Genomic DNA, 19,701 nt, shown 5'->3' on the forward strand with positions numbered 1-19,701 from the left:
GTAAGGTGATAAGTTGTGTTAGAAATGATATGGAAGTGAGAATACATGTTGGCTACATGTGAGTGTGGTTCCTCAATGCATGAAATACCACAGAGGTGTCTTTTTATCTTTAACAATGAAAAAAACTCAAGGATATTTAGCACGTATCTTGGTGATGCATGAGATCTCACTCATAAAACAGAAAGTATGTAGTGTAATATAACTCAAATCTATTACGCACACACACCCACTTCAGATGATATACACTAAAAATCCCCCTAAAACCACTCAACTTTCCGAAAAATTTAACCAGAAAACTTAAGCTATCTGACTCCAGCAGAAACATGGTCTCCTGAAAGAGGAGCTGGTGCTGTCACATTTATGAGAGGAATGAGGGATGAGGTAAATCCCAATATTACAGAATTTTTCAGAGATTAATAGTCCCAAACAATTAATCTCGGGTAATCCCCCTGTGGGAGGACAGTGGGGACAGAGAGTTAAAGACTAGCTCCAGGGCTTATTTTAATGTTTATTTACTCATACGTGTATTCAGTGAGAGGGCTGAGTAAGGGCAATTTTTTTGACATTAATGTTCTTACATCCGTTCATTCTGAAGTCACCTCTTTCTTACAACATCATCACCAGATTGTGCATTTTGATGATGTAAGCTGTTACTAATTCAAAAATAGTCAACTACATTTACAGAACTTCTGCCATGATCTCCGCAACCTCCTAGTCATCAGCTGTACAAATCTGTCATGCGGCATAGTGTTGCTCACCGTTGCCCTTTTTGTCTCTGATTTTTTTTTTTAGCCCCTAACACAATGTTGAAGTACAAGCCGAATTTCCTGACAGGACAGTAAAAAAAATCTTCATCTTTATCATGATCAACAACACAATCACATATATCTTTAAGTATTGTGTCAGGCCTGAGTGTTCTCAGCTAATTTTTTGCCAAACATGACACTATGCTTTACTAATATTGGAAAGATAAACGAAAATGAAAGTGAGTGACTGATATGAGTCACCGCATCCAGGAATTAACTAGGTGAGGTCTGAAATCATTTATCAATGCTCAGGTTCCTCAGGGTAATTTCTTTTGAATCTGGTGTGCCCAGTTTGGGTTATAAGCTATGACAAACAAACAAAAAAATGTAATGATGCAGGTTGAGGGGGCGTTTGCGTGGAGGCTGAGGCCTGCGTGGATGGTGACAGGATGTATGTGTGATGCTGTTTCCTGTCGGGCCACTGAGATAGGGGCGAATGCTGGGGGAAAAATAAGAAACATTTCTTTAGGACACCCTCATACAGAGACACATCACAGTCTTCAGACTCAACACCCCCATCATTTCACTGTGGTTTATATGTGTGTGTGTGTGTGTGTGTGTGTGTGTGTGTGTGTTCAAGCCCAAATTGCAAGCTGACGCTGGAGTAAATGCATGCTCAGCCACTATACTGACCATCATGATGAGCAGTGTTCCAAAGTGTGTGTGCGTGTGTCTGTGCATTCTGGTGTGGATTGAAATTGCAGCCTCAGCAGGGAGACGACATAACAGAAGGAGGGGGTGCTGCTGAGGGGACCAGCAGGCAGCGGTAGGGGAGGGGGAGGAGGGAAGTGGGAACATGAAGAAAGTGGAGTCAGAGGTTTGAGTGGGAGATGTCTGTGGGAAGGCAGAGTGATTTGAATGTGGGTTATGAGGAAATTAAAACAAAGACGTCAGATTACACCTTATGATACAAACTAGCCCACACTGCACATAAAGTATGTTTCCCTGTGTGTAACAAGACAGTGAGGGTGGAGAGGCGTCTACAGTATCCTACTCAAATAGAATTACTGGCATTTGACTTAAATGTTACTCATGTAGAATTAAGACATTTTTCACTGGAAACTACTCAAATGAAAGCACAAAAAAACAACTTTTGAGATGTATTTAAACTCAAAGTGTTTTCAAATCTAATGTGTTTCTCTGTTCACAGCTAAATAAGCAGTAAAGTTAAAGTTCATTAAACTCATCATTGTTTGTTTGTTTGTTACAAATTTAACACTGAGAATTAATCAGCATCATTTGATAGGGGACGGCAGTGTCACTCTCAACCACCTCCACATGTTGATCTAGTTGTTAAATCCTGAATGGGGCATGGCTGCACACATCATCTTTTCCTCTTCAAACCAGACAAGATTATAGACAAGAACAGAAATTACTCATGTAAAATAATCAAAATTGTTCTAAATTTAACAGAGATTATTAGGTTCATGTGGAACCCAGTTGCTCTTCAAGGTCACCAAGAAAGAGCCTAGACTGACTCTTACTTTAACATGAATGCAACCTACCAGCCATCACCAATTCATTAATAGAGTTAACAGTATTGTGAGTTTAATAGCGAATGCTGATCATCTTTTCCTAATGGCAACATTTTCAACAGAGTTGCCTTAAACAAAAAAGATTATTGTTTCCTCTTGTTTCTCGATAAAGACAAAAGGCTCTTTGAGTAACGTTTAATAAGTGACGTTTAATTAACAGTGCTCTTCTAATTAAGGAAATTACTAAACTAAGATAACACTGTTTTTGTCTTTTTATGGCATTTGATGATGATTATCCTTTGAGTGTAAGTCAACATAGTCAAAGTTCAAGTTTATGAAAATAGTTTTCAGTTAAAACTATGGGACTATTTTTAATAAGTTACTTTACACCTCATCCGTATGCCAAATGTGCGTGTACGTGATAACACCGTGTGACCGACACATGAAGGCCTGAATATTCATTAAATGAGCAGATAGCTGCGCATTTGATTGTGTACTGTGCAACTATTTTCTGTGAAGCAGAGATGTTTTTGCAAAGTCATTATGAAGAAAGTTAAAGACGCTGTAGAATTCCCAGCAGAGCAGAAACAAATTAATGTTTTCCAGAATTATATTAATGTAACACTACTTTTCCTTAACGTGCATGTGTGACAATATAAAAATAACTAAGGGAGCGTGTTGAGGGAAGTGTTGCGTTTGTTTGTGATCTACATGGGGCAAAAACAGTTAGGCTATACAGTGGTCTGGAGAGGCTTAGGTTGATCCCAAACAACTAAAACTCAGCTTTCACCCTTTCCTCTGAAGGCTGCCGTTTTTAGCATAACGTCATTCAAGACAAAAACACTGGATAACCCCAAACGACCACGTGCGCGGTAGGAAAATCAACCTTGACGTCAATGTCCATATTAGGAGTGTCGCGGAGCCCATGTATGGTCCTTCCGTCTCTGACGTGTTTCTCCTGTGGAAACCAAGGCGGGACCGCGGAGATCCTGCCCCCTCCACCGCTATTATCAATGAACAAGGAAAACTCAATCTAAAGCTGATTTTAACCGACCGACACACAATCAACAAGTACTCTCCAAACACTCTTATAGCATCATTTCTATAATATCATACTTAAATTGCCATAGAAAACCAGACTTATTTTGTATTCTTTTTTATTTGTAGTGGTCAAGAGCAAATAGGCTAGTTTATTACTTTTAAATTATTTTAAATTCACATGTCAGCTATGATTTCGTGCCATGAGCCTTTGGAATTAACTGGCAATGAGCTGGTTCACATACTCAGGACACCGCGGGACCGGTACACCTCTGCTGGGTGTGTGGTGCTGGACTGCAGACCTTTCCTCGAGTTTTCTTTGGCGCACATTTGCGAGTCTCGAAACGTCAACTGGAACTCAATGCTGCGTCGTAGATCCAAGGGCTCGGTGGTGGCTCTGGAGTGGCTCATACCGGACAAGACGTTCCTGTGCCGCCTGCGTCGCGGGGAGTTCTCCTCTGTGGTGGTGACGGATAAGAACAGCCGCTCCCTGGCCGAGCTAAAGCCAGAGAGCGTGTCCCAGATGCTGATCACCGCCCTGCAAAACGAAGTCGAGACGCAGATCTGTTTTCTACAAGGTAATAATGAGTTAAATATCTTTTCAGTCACCAAAAATATTATTATTGACCTGCTGGTGAAATTATGTTTTCGAAGAAAGCACGAGCTATTAAAGTTTTTTTTTACCAAATCACTATACCAATATCATTAAATAAGAGTGTAACCTGTTTGTTAGAATCTCTATCAAACCTAAAGTATAAACAATTTTTTAAAGAAATGTGTACATGCTTCCTTTTATTGTTTCATACATAATACATTTTTAGGAGGACTTTGGTGAAAGTTAATTCTGTTTGACCTCCATTTAGGTGGATTTGAGGGGTTTTCAGAGGCTTATCCCGAGCTGTGTTACAGTAATGACCTCTCTACAGTGGAGCCAGAGCCAACAGTGAAGGGTCGGAGGACACCAACATATGATCAGGTAAGATAAATTTCACGTTTATAATAGAAAATACATATTGTAAAACAAGTTTGCATCAGAAAGCTTAATGGAAAAAATGTACAGCATGAAATGAGCCCAAACAGTTTTAAACATGGACTCTGTTTTGATATTGTAAATTTCAGAATGGTCCAGTGGAGCTGCTGCCCTTCCTGTTTTTGGGCAGTGCCATCCACTCCTCCCGCAGAGAGACCCTGGCAGAAGCGGGCATCACAGCTGTGCTCAATGTTTCTTCCACCTGTCCTAACTTCTACGAGGGGGAGCTCGTGTACCTGCGGCTCACTGTGGAGGACAGTCTGGCTGCTGACATCAGAGCCTACTTCTACACAGCCATTGCCTTCATTGGTGAGTTCTTCCTCTAAACAGCCATAGCTCCCAACCTGTGAACTGTGTAACCTCAAAATGAAAGTTCAGCCATTATTTGCTCACTGCATTGTCAATAAAACTCCCACAAAGTCAGCAAACACACAGCGAAACAGTCTCGTCTTAGTCAAATGAGCCATTTTTAAAACTACTCAAAACAATTCTCTAAGCAGCTTGTACACCATTATCCATTTTTCTTGAACTTAAAGACCAACAGCGTAATCATCTGGTTACAAAACAACTGGATTAGGCCAGACAAGCTACAAAAGACAAATTTATTAACAATAATTCTTCCCTTCTTTTGCCTGTTCTAAATTTATATGTACTCAGTTGAATTTCAGTTAACATGGTGATAATGCAGTAGCTTGCTGCTTCAGGAAAACATTTTATTTATTTGTGCTTATAAATCTTTCTCACTGGTGTCAAAAAAAATGATGATGTAATAGAGCACAGTATGCTGATGTCTCTTCTGATGATGTAATATACTATAGAGCACAGTATGCTGATGTCTCTTCCTCTTTCCATCTCGCCTACAGACTCAGTGAAGCAGAGTGGTGGTCGGGTGCTGGTGCATTGCCAAGCGGGTATCTCCCGCTCTGCCACCATCTGTCTGGCCTACCTCATGCACACACAGCGTTTTCGGCTAGATGAGGCCTTCGACTTTGTGAAGCAGCGGCGTCACGTCATCTCACCCAACCTGGCCTTCATGGGACAGCTGCTGCAGTTTGAGACTGACGTTTTTTGATGCAAGTACATTTCAGAAGTGTTCACTTTGTTCATTCAGAGAAGAAGCCACTTGTGCTGCTGGCATCACATGGCTGGTGGATCTGGATTTCCATTTTAAATAGAAACTGACAGAAAGGATCTTGATCCTGAAACAGCAGTTTGCAATATAAACCCCAGTGTAGTACACATAATAACAGCTGTGATCTTGAGCCAGAAGATGGAGCAGCTATTACACAATTTCCCGGACACTTTTAATATTTTTACGTGCTTGTGTGTGCTTGTGTGTGTGTTTTTTTTTTATTACATTATGTTATATATGCCTGAATATTTGCAAGGGCTGTCTTATTTTCATACTGAAAGTTGTTCTGTCACAGCTACAGCCACTGTGACATGATGTGTTCTATGAGACAATACTGTGCTACCTACTTAGAGCAATAATGGATCTCAAGTTTTACTAATTTATGAAAATGCCCTTACCAGGGCTGGTGCCTTATCATTCTGTGCTGAGATTGATCACACGTTGTACACTCAAACTTAATGAAGATGTTCTAACATGTAAATAGAATGTGTATTTATTATTTCAAGATTTGTTATATATTTACAAGGTCTGGCCAATTCCTGATGTTTTTGCACTAAAATAAAAGCATGCCAGAAAACACACTGGGTCTATTTACTCTGTTTTTTCCTTTACACTGTAGTCTATACAACACACCTCACTTTTTACACTAACACCCAACACTGGTTCTCCAGACAGTGTGTTGCAGTCTTTTCACAGAGCACATTACATATGGATAATTTCACACACTGACCTTGCCACACTTGATTCATTCTTGCTGAACCAGAAGGTATTAAATCTGTGCATTGCTAAGTATTTTAGAGGATTATCTGCAGAGAGTGGGTCTTACAGACTTCCTGACCTCAGCAACCACAGACATACATTTCACATCTGCTTGCTGAAGTTGCGAGAGCAACTTTGGACATTTGGGGGGAGAATCTGGTAAAAAAAAAAGTTCACTTGTGATAGAGTAGGAATCGACGCGCAGTCAAGAACTTTGGATTGTCCACATCATTGTCTGATTTGTAGGCATGACATTTTGATATAATTCTGTACCTTCATGTTACACACTGTATGTAGCTTTGGTGCTGTTCATCATTTTTTAGATTTCAACTGGACTATTATCTGTATTACATCCACAGTGGGCCACATTTAAGCATGTCCGCATTTGTTTGCTGGATGGATTACATGCTCTCAAAGGTCAAAGGAATTCAAACTGTACCTCACAGCATTATGAGTTTCTACTCAAAGCTCAGCTGTAATGCAATTGAAATCAGTATATTATATATTGTCTCTAAAGCTGACCATATCAGAAAAAATGACAAAGAACTTCTGCTAATAGTGCATTAAAAATCAGCTTTCACCACTACCTCATCCCCTGATGCTTATTGTCCCACCCACACCTTGTTGGCCAAAGCTAAAATAACCCACTTCCTCTCATTTGCATCTAGCCATTGTTCAACATTTACACAAGCGTAAGTGATATGTTTGACATCATCCTTCCATTAGCTGCTGTTTTCCAGAGACACAGGGCTGAGAAATGCACCTTGAACTTCATAGGTTTTGATTAACACTGAAAGTTCACTTTAACTGAAGCTCAGAAACTATTCTTAATATGTGTGTATACAACACACCGAGCTTCCATATGAATGCTCTCCCATTGACTGATACATATAAAATGTATTTTCCATAACCATCATATAAATGAAATGTGAAAAAATTAAAGCAAGAAGATGAGAAGACAAAAAAATATTAGCTCGGTTTGAGTGCATATAATTTACTATAGACTGTATAGGTAGTCTGTGGTGGAAAGTATGTGACTTTACTCAAGTATACATTTGAGGTATTTGTATTTTACTTGAGTATATATATATGCATTTAATGCTACTTTATATATACTACAATATAATTATTATACTTCACACCCTGATACATTAATGTGAAAGCTATAGTTAACAGTTACTTTTCTGTTTACGATTTCACCTTACAAAACACATGATAGTCTTTTAAAATACAATGCATTGTCAATGATTAAACCAGTTGTTTCTGACCTTTTTGGCTTATGGCCACTTTATAAATAAAAAAAAAGCAGCATCCATTTGTTGTCACATGTATTACAGTTGATAGCAGTTCCACCAAAAAGAAGATGTCTCCTCTAAATTTCTTGGTCACTGAAATGACATTTCAAGGCCCAAATAGGTAAAAGTGTCCAGTGGTTAACTGAAAAGACAAGGATTTGGTGAAGTTAATTAATTAAAATCAATACAAATTTATGTAGAGCATTTATCTTCGGAGGGACTTGAACTCTAGAATGAGAAGTTATAATTAGTTCCATCTGAACCATTTATAATTTACACATTCATGCATCAGACTTAAAAATCTAAGTCAATAATACACAATTAAATGTGACAAAGAATGGGAGAGCTGGGAGGGAATTCATATGAAAGCTCAGTATACAAGTTAAATAATGTTTACCCATTTTTTGGCCCCAAAGAGGGGTTGTCAGGCCATGTTGTCATAAATCTTCAGATCCCCACAGTCAGCAACATCATTTTCCATACCTAATCTACCTTTAAACCCCTCTAAATAAACTGGTTATAGGGAGCTCCAAAATCCTTTTTCTGTACAGGGCCATGCTGCTGAGGCAGCAAGGAGCTCCCAGCCACTTAATAATGTATATGATAAACATTCTATAGCTTCTCTACCTTAGAAACTGGGACATCATACACTGTCAGTGGCCATAACAATCATTGCAAAAGACCAAACTGCAGGCACCACAGTTTGAGTTTGCCTGGGAGGCCTGACGCCTGTATGCTCTTAATCCCATCAGCTGCTTCCTGTCTGAAACCCTGAATCTGCTCTTTATCACTGAGAGCTGCATCATACCACCTACCTAAACTTTTGACTGGCTTCTCTAACAATGTTGGACTTGGCTCATCATTTATACAAAACCTTTTATCCGACAGCACACCTTTCACTATTGAAGTGCGCCTTGATTTCTCTGGCTTCACTTTCATTCTAGCCCACTTTAAGTTAGCATTCAGCTTGTCCAATAGCCTTTTGGTGCATGGTACTGTGGTGGTGATAGTTGTCATATCATCCATGTGCATTCATACATTTTAAGCCACCTAGTTTTCTCTTAGGTACTTTCAAGGTGCCACTTTTCTCCTTATTAAATAGTACCTTGGTGAACTTATATGGATCCTTATAAAAACTTGCCCTAGCTCGTTCCTTTTTCTGTCTACCTTTTCTAAGCCTTTCTGCTCTCCTTAGATTTGCCAGCCTAGATTCCAGGTCATTTTACAACATATTAATGCCCTCGCTCTCACTTTATGTTGTTTTTCTCTACTGCTTTCTAAGCTGTCTTTGTTCTTGAACAAGCCTGCCAGTCTGCTGCTGCCGCCTTGACTTTATTATCTCTGCTGCTGCTGTATTTCTACTCTTGCAAACTCCAAACCTTTGCACTCCATATTCATAAATTATATCTCCCATTTTCTTTAGCTATTTTTCAACTGTCCCTTTCGGTACTTTGAGAGCACCTATCAGATGTGAATTAACTGTTGCCCATATACCCCTCTCACTTGCCTTAAGCCAATTTACTTGGGGTTTTTGCCCTACGCTCTTCTCTTTCTTTGGCTGCCTACTCTCACCACTTTCCTGAATCTGCTGTTCAGCACTACCTTCTGCTTCCTCCTCACTGGTAGGAATGCTGATATCCTGTACTCTTTGGTTACCCACCAGTTGCTGGATTTCGCCTGACTGATGTGATTGACTTCTTAGCAAGTGTTGTTCAATGCGGGGTATCTAACCATTGCGTTCTTCACCTGCCTCCAACCATCTTTTCCTTTCCTTGTTTGATGTCCTCCAGCCACAGTGACATACCTGCAGTTGTCTTTCTTCTACCTTTGATACTGTTGCTTTCACTGGAGTGCCTGCCCTTCTCAATGTCAAATCTGTTCCAAGGTCAGCAATCGGGTGTCCTGCCTTTGAGTCATCTTCCATCCCTGTTCTTGCTGACTCTCAGGGTATGCTCTTTTCCTTACTTGTGGTTTGATTGGTGCAACCTAAATACACTAGACTGCTGCTGTCATGAGTTGCCCGTCCATGTGGCCCAAATGGGGTCTATTTCCTCCTGTCAGCTGTCTTTCCAGGCTGTCACTTGGTCTTTCTTTAGATGTCAGTTGCCCTACTCACAGCAACTTCTCATGAGAAGTATTATTTGAAGAGTGGGAAAATTATATGAGTCACATGTCATCTTTCTGAAGTACCAGCACTTTTGCTTTTAAAAGGCTGTGAGTACCTCTTCCAGAATTGTGGGCATTGGTTTACAGGGAGACAGTGCTCTCTAGTGACAAAGTTTTGAAGTGACCAGAAATCAAGATAACTCAAAAGTGTCCAGCAGATGATGCCAGCAGACTGTTAAAGATAACAGAAATGCCATATGTACAGATCCCACGCACTTCATATCTGTCAACTAATACAGGCTGCACATTTATACATTTAACTGACATTTAGTGTCATTTCACTTGTTCAAGAACACACCTCTGGAGACAAACTGTTCCTGCTCCCTTCTATTTGAATGTCACTCTCATCTCATTTGTTGTATTCCCTTCCTCTTCACTCACTTAGACCCTGTAATGAAAACAGACCCAAGGTGTTATTCACACTTCAGATTAAACAGGATCAATCATGTTACATTAGGCTGTGGCAATACCTACCAATGGTGTGAACTGTATGAGTGTGTATGTACCTGTAGTGAATGAACAAAAAGAAGAGCATGAGAGATTAGAGATCTGCACAGGGATCAGGCCTAGTGTTAGACGTAGTGGTTTACAGTATTTGCTAGTCACTGCGGAAGACTCACTCAAACAAGAAATCCCAGCCAAAGAAAAGTGCTAATAGATAATATGAGCAATATGCGTGATATTGCAATATTACACTGTGGCGATATAACACACACATTCACTGACCCGCAGGCACACGCAGACACAAGCAGCAGTTGTCACCATTACAAATGCAGTTAGGAGAATTGCTGTATGACCATCTGGGAGTGCTCCTTGTAATTGTTTGTAGACTGCACACACACACACAAACACTTGTAATGCTATACTTCTGAGGACCCTCAGTAATAATGCATTCCTGAGTCCAGTGGGTTTGTGAGAGTATGAACAGATGGGAAATAATCTGACTTCTACTATAAAGATTTTGTCTACTGTGAAATAATGATACATATATATATACTGTATATATATTTGCCTCTCCAGGCCTCTAAAGCCCATTCAAATAATCAGTCTGAGAAGATATAACTATTTGATTTACCTGCTAGCAACTCATAGTTGAATGTAACCTGCGACAAGGGGCCACGAGTACATATTTCTTTGTTTTAAGGACTCACAGGTCATTAAATTGTTAACTGCAGCCCTAGCCCTAAATGTAAACATCACAAATACATACTTGACCAGAACCAGTACCTCATTCAAACTAAATCTAATTCACACTGTTACTCTTAAACCAAAATTTCCTCACTTTCCAAAACCATCGTCACTTCCTAGGTCTAAAAATCAAATGGTCTTCACAACAGTAGAAGTACATGAGCACACTGAAAACTAGAGCCAGGATCAAGCCAATAACTCAAAGAGGACCTAAACTGAAAGGGCAGGTGCTGAGCTGTAATTGATTTGGACCTGAACCATAATGTACACTCTCACCACAGGCCTGCTTTGTGCTGACCTGGCTGCAGATATCTCTACTCATTTGGGAAACAGTCTTCAAAGGCACTTTTTTCTTAGTTATGTTTCATATTACTCTACCAACTTGTTCCAACTTGTTCTTACTAAAGTGAAACTTTTTCAAAGCACATAAACCTTTCTCAAAAGTTGGTGCCTTTTCCAGAACAGGTGTAAACTTTTTCAATCTGGACAGTAAGCAAGAAGTACTGTACTGTTCTGTTCCACTGTGTGTGATCCATTGCAGCAAAATTTCCTCCGGGCGTGTGTAGTCTGCTGTATGTGTGTTTGTAGTCTATACACTTTCATTATATTATACAACAAGCACTTCAAAAGCAGTGTACTGTGCACTGAACACTGAGTGCTGCACAGACTCTCTATAACTTTGGCATCAGTGACATACCCCTGTTCCCTAGAATGCATTTTCCGCATGGCACTAAACATGGGTCAGCCGCAAAAACAAAGACACTTGATTGAAGTGCACTGTAAAAGCTTTACACTCTCTTCCTTTATATTTAAAATGTATAGCATGGAGTGAAAAAATATACAAACCATTACTGGCTGCAGTTTCAGGTCATACAATCAGAAAACGCAGAAATCCCAACTGTAATCCCATGCGTGGCTAGGTGAGCTTCTCTCTCAATAAAGCAGCAGTGTGTGGGAGACAAAAACAAGCAAACAGGACCTCCACACACCATTCATAAGACTGTATGTGTGCACATGTGTGGGCTGGTGATTGTACTGTATGTATGTTGTTTGTGTGAGTTTATATCACAAAGGCCACCTACCTACTTTCAAACTAGCCAGCATGACGTAGGTTTCACTTGATAGTTTAGCAACAGGGCACTTGATGTCAGGTAGGCAACAAATCACGAGGGATGCCGTGGATGTTTGTGCTTCCTGGGAGAGGAAGTATTGCATTGTGCGTAATGCAAAGAGATTAAAAATGGAAATCAATTGATGATGTAAATGCAAAAGCACAGAAATCTACAACATGAGCCTCACACTTGTGTCCTGCAACAAGCTGAGGTGGAAGATTTTTCAGTGCACTGAGGCATACATAAATCACTTTTACTGCAACATTGATGTGTCATAATTACCAAGTTCTTTGCAGAATAAGGTATCATGTCCAAAATTTGTAACCTCATAAAAAATATATGATGTATTGTTTAAGATTAAAGTAGGTGGACCACCCACAGTTTAATGCATCAGTAACTTAGCACTCCGAAGGGGACTGTTCCTCAAAATGAAGGGTTACACTTGATTATATTACATTTTTTCATGGTTTTTCCAAATCAAAACACTGACTACTTTCTCACAACTGAGAATGAGTCCTCCTTTAACATGGTCTTACAATCTATATTGATCAGAACATAAAGTGGACGACCTTGGGAAAACATTCACAAGCCAGCACTACAACATGTACTGTACGTACATCTTACACCTGCCTAATATACATGGATTATGGCTTTTACAGCCTCTGACTGAGCTGTTGGAGGTTACATGAAACATGGAGTAAAGGGCAGAGAGTGACGATGTAGAGAGGATGATAATGATGATGAAGAAGAAGAAGAAAAGGGGGAGGAGGATGACTGAGTAGTTTCTTTTTAAAATGCAGGAGTCTCCAGAATGAAACTAATGTTTCTGTGAAGCAGATGGCATCAGCTCTGCACTCTCAGCTGGACACTTCAGCGCCCCGTTGAGTTAATTGACTGAAACAATGCCACCCAACAATTCATTTCTAATAAAACTGCGTTGGTTGAACCGCTGGGGTGTAGATTTAATGTGAGAGAGAGGGAAAGGGGGAGTAAGATGAGCTACAGTGATTGAGAGGTACGGCTCCCATGACGCCCACAGCTCCACAATGACATCACCAGCACTAAAAAGAAGCGCAAGCTGGAGATGGGAGGCACCCCACTTATTATATTTCATCGCGAGGTCCTGTTTGCAAGTAAAGATGCTGCTGCGCCTCTCTCAGGAAACCTGTGATGTGCGCCAGCGGAGTGGCTGAATCATGACATCCTGGTGAACTTCTGGGGAGACAGAAGTGCCGAGGACCGAGAAACAACTCCTGAGACGCACGGACTGGAGGTGTCCAGCAGGGATGATTTCTCCACTGAAAAACAACGTGTGTTGACTACGGTCCCCTTGCACGGACTGGACAGCTTGAGGTTAACTTTGACTTTTCTCTTCTTCGAAATGACTGGAAACGCTTGTATAAGCGCAGGGCATCTTTCGCAGGGAAACATCAGTATCTTTTTTTACTATGAACTACTGTAAATATTGTATTACAATAACTATAAACACCAATATCTTTTTTATTATGAACTACTGTAAATATTCTATTATAAGAACTATATTTCACGTTGTCTAAATTATTCTGTGCTCGAGGTGCAGATGAGACGGTCAGGAATAGGCGCGTCTCCAAAGGAGGATTCAGGGAGACTTTATTCTTGCATTCAGTGTCGCCTTGGTGTAAACTGCCCCAGATCATCTTATTATAAATTAAATTTTCCTATCTTCAAAATATTAGTGGATTAATCCACTGAGAAAAAGGACCAATCTTTGCGCGCTAAAAAAGTTCTAGTGTTTTGGGCAGTATTACAACACTGCAAAGGTGGATGCACAGCAAACTTCTGTTTTTCAGGGGCAAAATCTGCTGCATGAAGTAGTATGGCAGTTTAATTAAAAGGCACTGATCCGTGTCTTTGAGAAGCCGTGACGCATTGCCGGGGACTGTTTTGTATGCGTAAAATGAACTGGAAAGAACTGTCTTGGTGGACGCAAGGGAGCTAACATTTGAAAACATCACAAAGACAAAACGAAAATAACCTAGGTGAATATGGCGAAAAATGATAATTGGCAATAGTCATATTTTGTAAGTTGTAAACAGTACTTTGCTGTGAACAAACAACACATAATAATCTGTTTGACCAATTATTAAAACCCGTAACAGTGAAATACCTTCTTCATTTTTCAAATTTTATCTAAAGACTCCTGGAGAGCTCAACCCGGCATGGCCACGGCTCAGGACAGCGGCTGTTCCATGGAGCTAAGCGGCTGGAACAGCACTGTAAGCAGTTCCGGAGTCTCCGTCCCCTGTAACCAGAGCGTCCTGAAGCTTGCCCCTTACTCCCCTGAAGCCACGGCGGCCTTCGCCACCGCTATAACCTTGATGGTTCTCTTCACCATCATAGGGAATTTTATGGTCATTATCGCTGTCCTGACCAGCCGGTCACTCCGAAGTCCGCAGAATCTGTTCTTAGTGTCACTGGCCGCAGCGGACATTTTAGTGGCCACCCTCATCATCCCCTTTTCTCTTGCCAATGAACTGCTTGGTTACTGGTACTTCAAGTCTCTGTGGTGTGAGATCTACTTAGCACTGGATGTGCTGTTCTGCACCTCCTCCATTGTGCACCTGTGCGCCATCTCACTGGACCGCTACCTGTCAATCTCCAGGGTTACTTACGGGCATCAGCGGACTCCCAGACGCATCAAAGCCGCAATTGTGGTAGTGTGGCTCATTTCTGCCGTCATCTCCTTCCCTCCCCTGCTCTCACTGAACAAAAGTGAAGGAGGGGACCGGGGGAGTGAGAGAGGACCACAGTGCCAGCTGAACGATGAGCGTTGGTACATCCTTTACTCCACCATCGGCTCCTTCTTCGCCCCGTGCCTCATTATGATACTGGTCTACATAAGAATCTACCAAATAGCCAAACAGAGAACTCGTTGCCCACCAGGAGAACCCCGAAAGGATGGTGTCAATTGTGCTACACCAAGTCAGCCTCCACGACATGTACAAGCCAATGGGAAGGATAATGAAGAAAGCACACCTCCTTCATCCAACAAAGCCAGTGCCAGACCCCCCACCCTTGCCATCACCCTTTCTCCATCCCCAGGAGACTCTCAAAACTCCCACAATCCCACATCCAATAATCTTCTGCAACCTCCATCCCCTTCCCCAGCTGTGACCTCCTTCATAGCCTCCCCTGATACCTCTCCCCATGGTCCCTCGTCCCCCTCATTTGTGCCTCCACCTTCCCCTATCAAGACTAAAAAGGAGGAGAAGAAGAGCAAACGCCAGGGAAGGAAAAAAGCTGACAATAACAATGGTGACAGCTCAAGTACAGAGAGCGATATGGAGCACAGCCATGGAGGAGGCCAAGGCAGCAGCAGCATGCCAGGGTCACCTGCAGGAGGGGGAATGCACTCACCGGCCTCAGTCCAGCGCTACAGAAACATGATCGCCACTTCAAAGGGGGCTCAGCTGGTGCCAGGGAGAAAGCCAAAAACAGAGAACAACCCAGGAGCAGCAAGGCGTAAAGCGATGGTCAACAGAGAGAAACGTTTCACCTTTGTGCTGGCAGTGGTCATTGGTGTCTTTGTGGTGTGCTGGTTCCCGTTCTTCTTCTCCTATTCTCTACAGGCAGTGTGCCCCAAGACCTGTTCCATTCCTGATCCACTCTTTAAGTTTTTCTTCTGGATCGGTTACTGCAACTCCTCCCTCAACCCAGTCATTTACACCATCTTCAACAAAGACTTCAGAAAGGCTTTCAAAAAGATACTGTGCAGAAGCACCAAGGGTACTTTCTTTTAGCATACAAATCCACTGTTTAGATCATGGACACAAACAATTGTTATTTCTAAGGCATAGGGGGAAAAAAACAATCATTTCCAGTTTTCCAAACAATCAAAGGGCTGTTTTAAAAATATGTGGAACTGTGGAAATTCCAGCATAAAATTCAGGACTGAGAGTCACTCTTTTACAATGTGTGCAAACAGGCAAATTGGGCCAAGAATTGTGCTATGTGCAGCTGATACATACATCTTTACAGGGTATGGGGTGAGACAGACATGGAATAGAGGCAGAGCTTGACTATACAAAACTTCCTAGCACTTCAGCACTTCAGTACTACTGATGAGAGTTTGAATGCAGATTACATTTAATAATAGATAATACTAGGAGACAGAGTGGTGCAGCATCACAGAGGAAATGTGCACACACTCTCTCTGGGCTATAAACCTGAGAGGTCTTAAAGAAAGTAAGAAAACTGTTGAGAATTAACTCCCAAATAAGAACAAAGACTGTTCGATGTATAATACATAAGGTTTTGCCGTTTTCAAGGAGAGAGACAAAAGTTAAAAGAAGGAAAAAATGATTTCTATGAGCCAATGGTCTTTCTTTTATTGTTGCACAGCACAATGAGCACACAAGGCTACTAGTTATTTCTTACGTCTGCTGTCTTAATTTTCCCAGCTGCAGGGCAAACGTGTTCTTTGATTTTTATCTAAAAGTACAAGAAGAAGAAATAGTTTCTGATTATCTCAAATCTGATAGCACAGTCAACAGCTCCCTTTTAAACTTGTGGATTTTATGTGGAAAGCCTTCATGCCAGACCCCTTGCCTTTGGCTTGGTATGGGTCATAATGGACACTCAGGTTGTTTGTAATGATTTCACTTTTCATAAAATACAAAACAAGGAGAACATGCGGTGGATTTTGGACTTAAAACAAAAGCATGTGTCTTAGTGAGATGTACAAGTAAGACAGTGTGACCCCCTGTCATCAGTTTAACTTGCTGTTATTCTGCTTTTTAACTTAACCTGGACTGTCACATCAATGGACTTTCAGTGAACTGCTTCAGCCTTTAGACATTTATGTAAAAACCAAAACTGTCTTGCTTTTATTGAAAATGCCTCAGAATTTATTCACAGTATCTAATGGGAGTTACATCTCTGAAGACTGAAAGGACTAGATTTTTATTATTTAACATAAACATTATTTTTCAGAAGCCATGCATCCTGATGAGCAGCGGTACTTGTCAGGTAGACATTTACACTGACTACAAAGGACAGATGAACAATGCAATTATGGATGTGCAATGTTACCCCTAATTACCCCTACATGGGTTATTCTTATAACCATTTGGCTGAGTCACTCTTTGCCAACGCCTCTGGCACATCATCGCATGCAGTGGACCTCTACATAGCACATTTGTTTTGTTACTGAGAGGCAAGAGGATGGATGGTACATTTATTTTTCTCACCAAGAGACTGAGGCTCTGTCAGTTTTCTCCAAAAAAAGGAATAAAAAGAAAGAAAATCTCTCTGTGACTGTGAACAGAACACAGGCTTATTGACTCAATGGGACAAGGGCTGTCAGCAGCAACACTTCAATTTACTAATTGTCTAGTTCTGCTGACCTGTGTGTGAGTGCGTGTGTGTGTGTGTGTGTGTGTGGATGGCCTGGTATTACTCATGTTGTGGGGACAAATATCTGTTTACACAGTTGCAATGTGGGGACTTGACGTCCTTATGGGGACAAAAAGAAAGTCCCCAAAATGTAAATCATTGCAGTTTAGAGTGATGACTTGATTTAAGGTTATGGTGAGGTTGAGGGTAAGGTTAGGGTTAAGGTTGGGCAGGTATTTAGGTTAGGGTTAGTGCCACTTTCTGGGAAATGAATGGAAGTCACTCTAATGTCCCCCGAAGTACTAGAAAGACAACATGTGTGTGTTTGTTTATATATACCTGGAGGGATGGAACAGTAGGAGTACACTGCTTTGTGGGGACCAGAGGCTGGGCCCTACGACTAATTCATCGAATTTTACAAAAATGGTTAGGTAAGGTAAGATTCTTTTAAGGTTAGGGCAAGTGTCAGCTTTGCTTAAAGTTAGGTTAAGTCTCCTGGAAATGAATGTAAATCTTTGTATGGACCCTGTGGGTGATGACTGCAAGGATGTGTGTGTGTGTGTGTGTGCGTGCATGCGTGTGTGTTGACTTTAATCTTTCTCTGTAGAAAGTGTCAGTGCCTCCTCTGGCTGCAGTGTTCTACAGATCTTATGTAATACTGATAATAGCAGAGATCAGATTTCCTGTTACAGGGATCACTTTGCTGTCTGTCATATGAATGTTTCATTTGATGGAGATATCAGTTGTATATCATTACTATGAGAAAGTCTTATCAAACTAAAAGTCAGTGTTTAACAATGGCTATGACTACATGGCTTTTTTGTGATCATCCTCAAGGGACCAAAGAGCCTTAAAGGACACCAGCCTGACAACGTTATCTGGCTCTGTGTTGCTTTAATGAAGTATTACTTTATATTTGGTGTATCTGACAGCAGGCAAAGACTGAACACACTGTATTATTTATTTCCCTGTATTTTGTGTTCTCTGTTTGTTACCTATTTATTGTTCTGTTAATGTGCTTTTATTCTGAAAGTTTAACAAAGTGGAGCTGATCAAAAAAATCAAGAACACTGTACAGATTTTTATTATCTTGAATGAGAGCAAAGTTGATTTATGCCATTGAGCTCTTGCTTTGTGAGACTGAGCTATATTTCAGTTTTGAGGATGTATCTGTGTTGAAGGAACATGAACTCATGCACGTTCTGTTATGTGCATAATTCAGAACTTGCAATGCAACATTTGTCATTGTTTCACCTAGATATAGCACAGTAAAATGTTCGCTCACAGGTACAAGCACATTCATGCTTGTAGAAGCCTGCTGAAGTAGGAAAATTACTCTCTCTTCATCAGAACTACTGTTGTCTAACTTTTCCTGAAAATGTAATCAAATGTGAAAATGCCAGTGGCACTGTCAGTAGCCAGTTTCAGTCGGGTGATTTGCAGGCTTTGTGCGGGATATTAAGGCTACAATCTGCAGCATACAGAGCTGATTGGAGATTCAAATAACTGATTAAACTAAATGGTTGCGAGTAAGGCCTCTGTGCACTTATACAACTATTCATCTGAAATGGTTACTTTCTCTTCAGAAATACAAACTATAGCAACACAATTACAATAAAAAAATAGCCCCAGAGGTCATGGATTCATGACTCCAGTAAATTAGTTGCTGCTCCAAATGTCTAACCATGGCTTTATGTGGTGAGACTGCTGCTTTGTTTTTATTTTAAAAAGTATGACGTTTGGCTTAAAGGTGACAGATGCAGTAGTCTGCCTCTCGATCGTCATCCTTTCCCATGAAACCAGTTGTATTGTCTCTTCACTGACTGTGTTTGGACCAAAATGCATGGTCTGAGCTTTACAATCTTCTATACCCCATCTGTCATCATCGCTCCCCAGTTTGGAAATAAAGATACTCAAAACACTATGAGTCATTCTCCGGCTAATATAATTTCATATGAAAACTCATTTCCAGGAAGAGAATTATCAGTATTTTGTTTCACAAATATGAGAGTTTTAAGAGAATGGTGTTTTTCTAGCATACATGTTCAACCAAATAGCAGTCTAAAGCAATTTCCAGCCATTATGAAATTGCCCTGAATAGCAACATAACTTCAGAAAATAGTCCATAACATTGTGGGCTGATGGCAGTTCAAGATGTCACTGGAAAATTTCCTATCACAGTAGGACATGAGAAATAGGACACAGCAGAAGCAGCATAATGTTGCCTACTGCCAACAAGCACAGGGGAATCCTATAAGGAATTAAAGCCTGTTGCCAAATATCACATTTGCACACATACTGAATAAGCTGTCCTGTAGCAAGCGTCA

At 40.8% G+C, this 19,701-nt stretch overlaps 2 protein-coding genes across 3 annotated transcripts; both read left to right on the forward strand.

The window, feature by feature from the left end:
* The first annotated feature begins 3,337 nt into the window (after window positions 1-3,337).
* dusp2 (dual specificity phosphatase 2) lies at window positions 3,338-6,801 on the forward strand. The gene is made up of 4 exons (XM_020593807.1): window positions 3,338-3,897; window positions 4,183-4,295; window positions 4,439-4,658; window positions 5,213-6,801. Exons 1-4 carry the CDS (start codon window positions 3,501-3,503, stop codon window positions 5,419-5,421), a joined length of 939 nt encoding a protein of 312 aa, XP_020449463.1. The 5' UTR covers window positions 3,338-3,500; the 3' UTR covers window positions 5,422-6,801.
* A 5,762-nt stretch (window positions 6,802-12,563) lies between these two features.
* Window positions 12,564-19,287, forward strand: adra2b (adrenoceptor alpha 2B). Of its 2 annotated transcripts, none has more exons than XM_020593908.1 (2): window positions 12,564-14,019; window positions 14,177-19,287. In XM_020593908.1, the coding sequence occupies exon 2, from the start codon at window positions 14,200-14,202 to the stop codon at window positions 15,778-15,780; it is 1,581 nt and encodes a 526-aa protein (XP_020449564.1). In that variant the 5' UTR covers window positions 12,564-14,019; window positions 14,177-14,199; the 3' UTR covers window positions 15,781-19,287. The 2 variants fall into 2 exon arrangements, with proteins under 2 accessions (XP_020449564.1, XP_020449565.1); XM_020593909.1 differs by having other exon boundaries at window positions 12,564-13,354.
* The last annotated feature ends 414 nt before the right edge of the window (window positions 19,288-19,701 follow it).

This window comes from Monopterus albus, unplaced genomic scaffold (genome assembly GCF_001952655.1).
Source record: "Monopterus albus unplaced genomic scaffold, M_albus_1.0 scaffold20.1, whole genome shotgun sequence".
NCBI classification, from domain to species: Eukaryota; Metazoa; Chordata; class Actinopteri; order Synbranchiformes; family Synbranchidae; genus Monopterus; species Monopterus albus.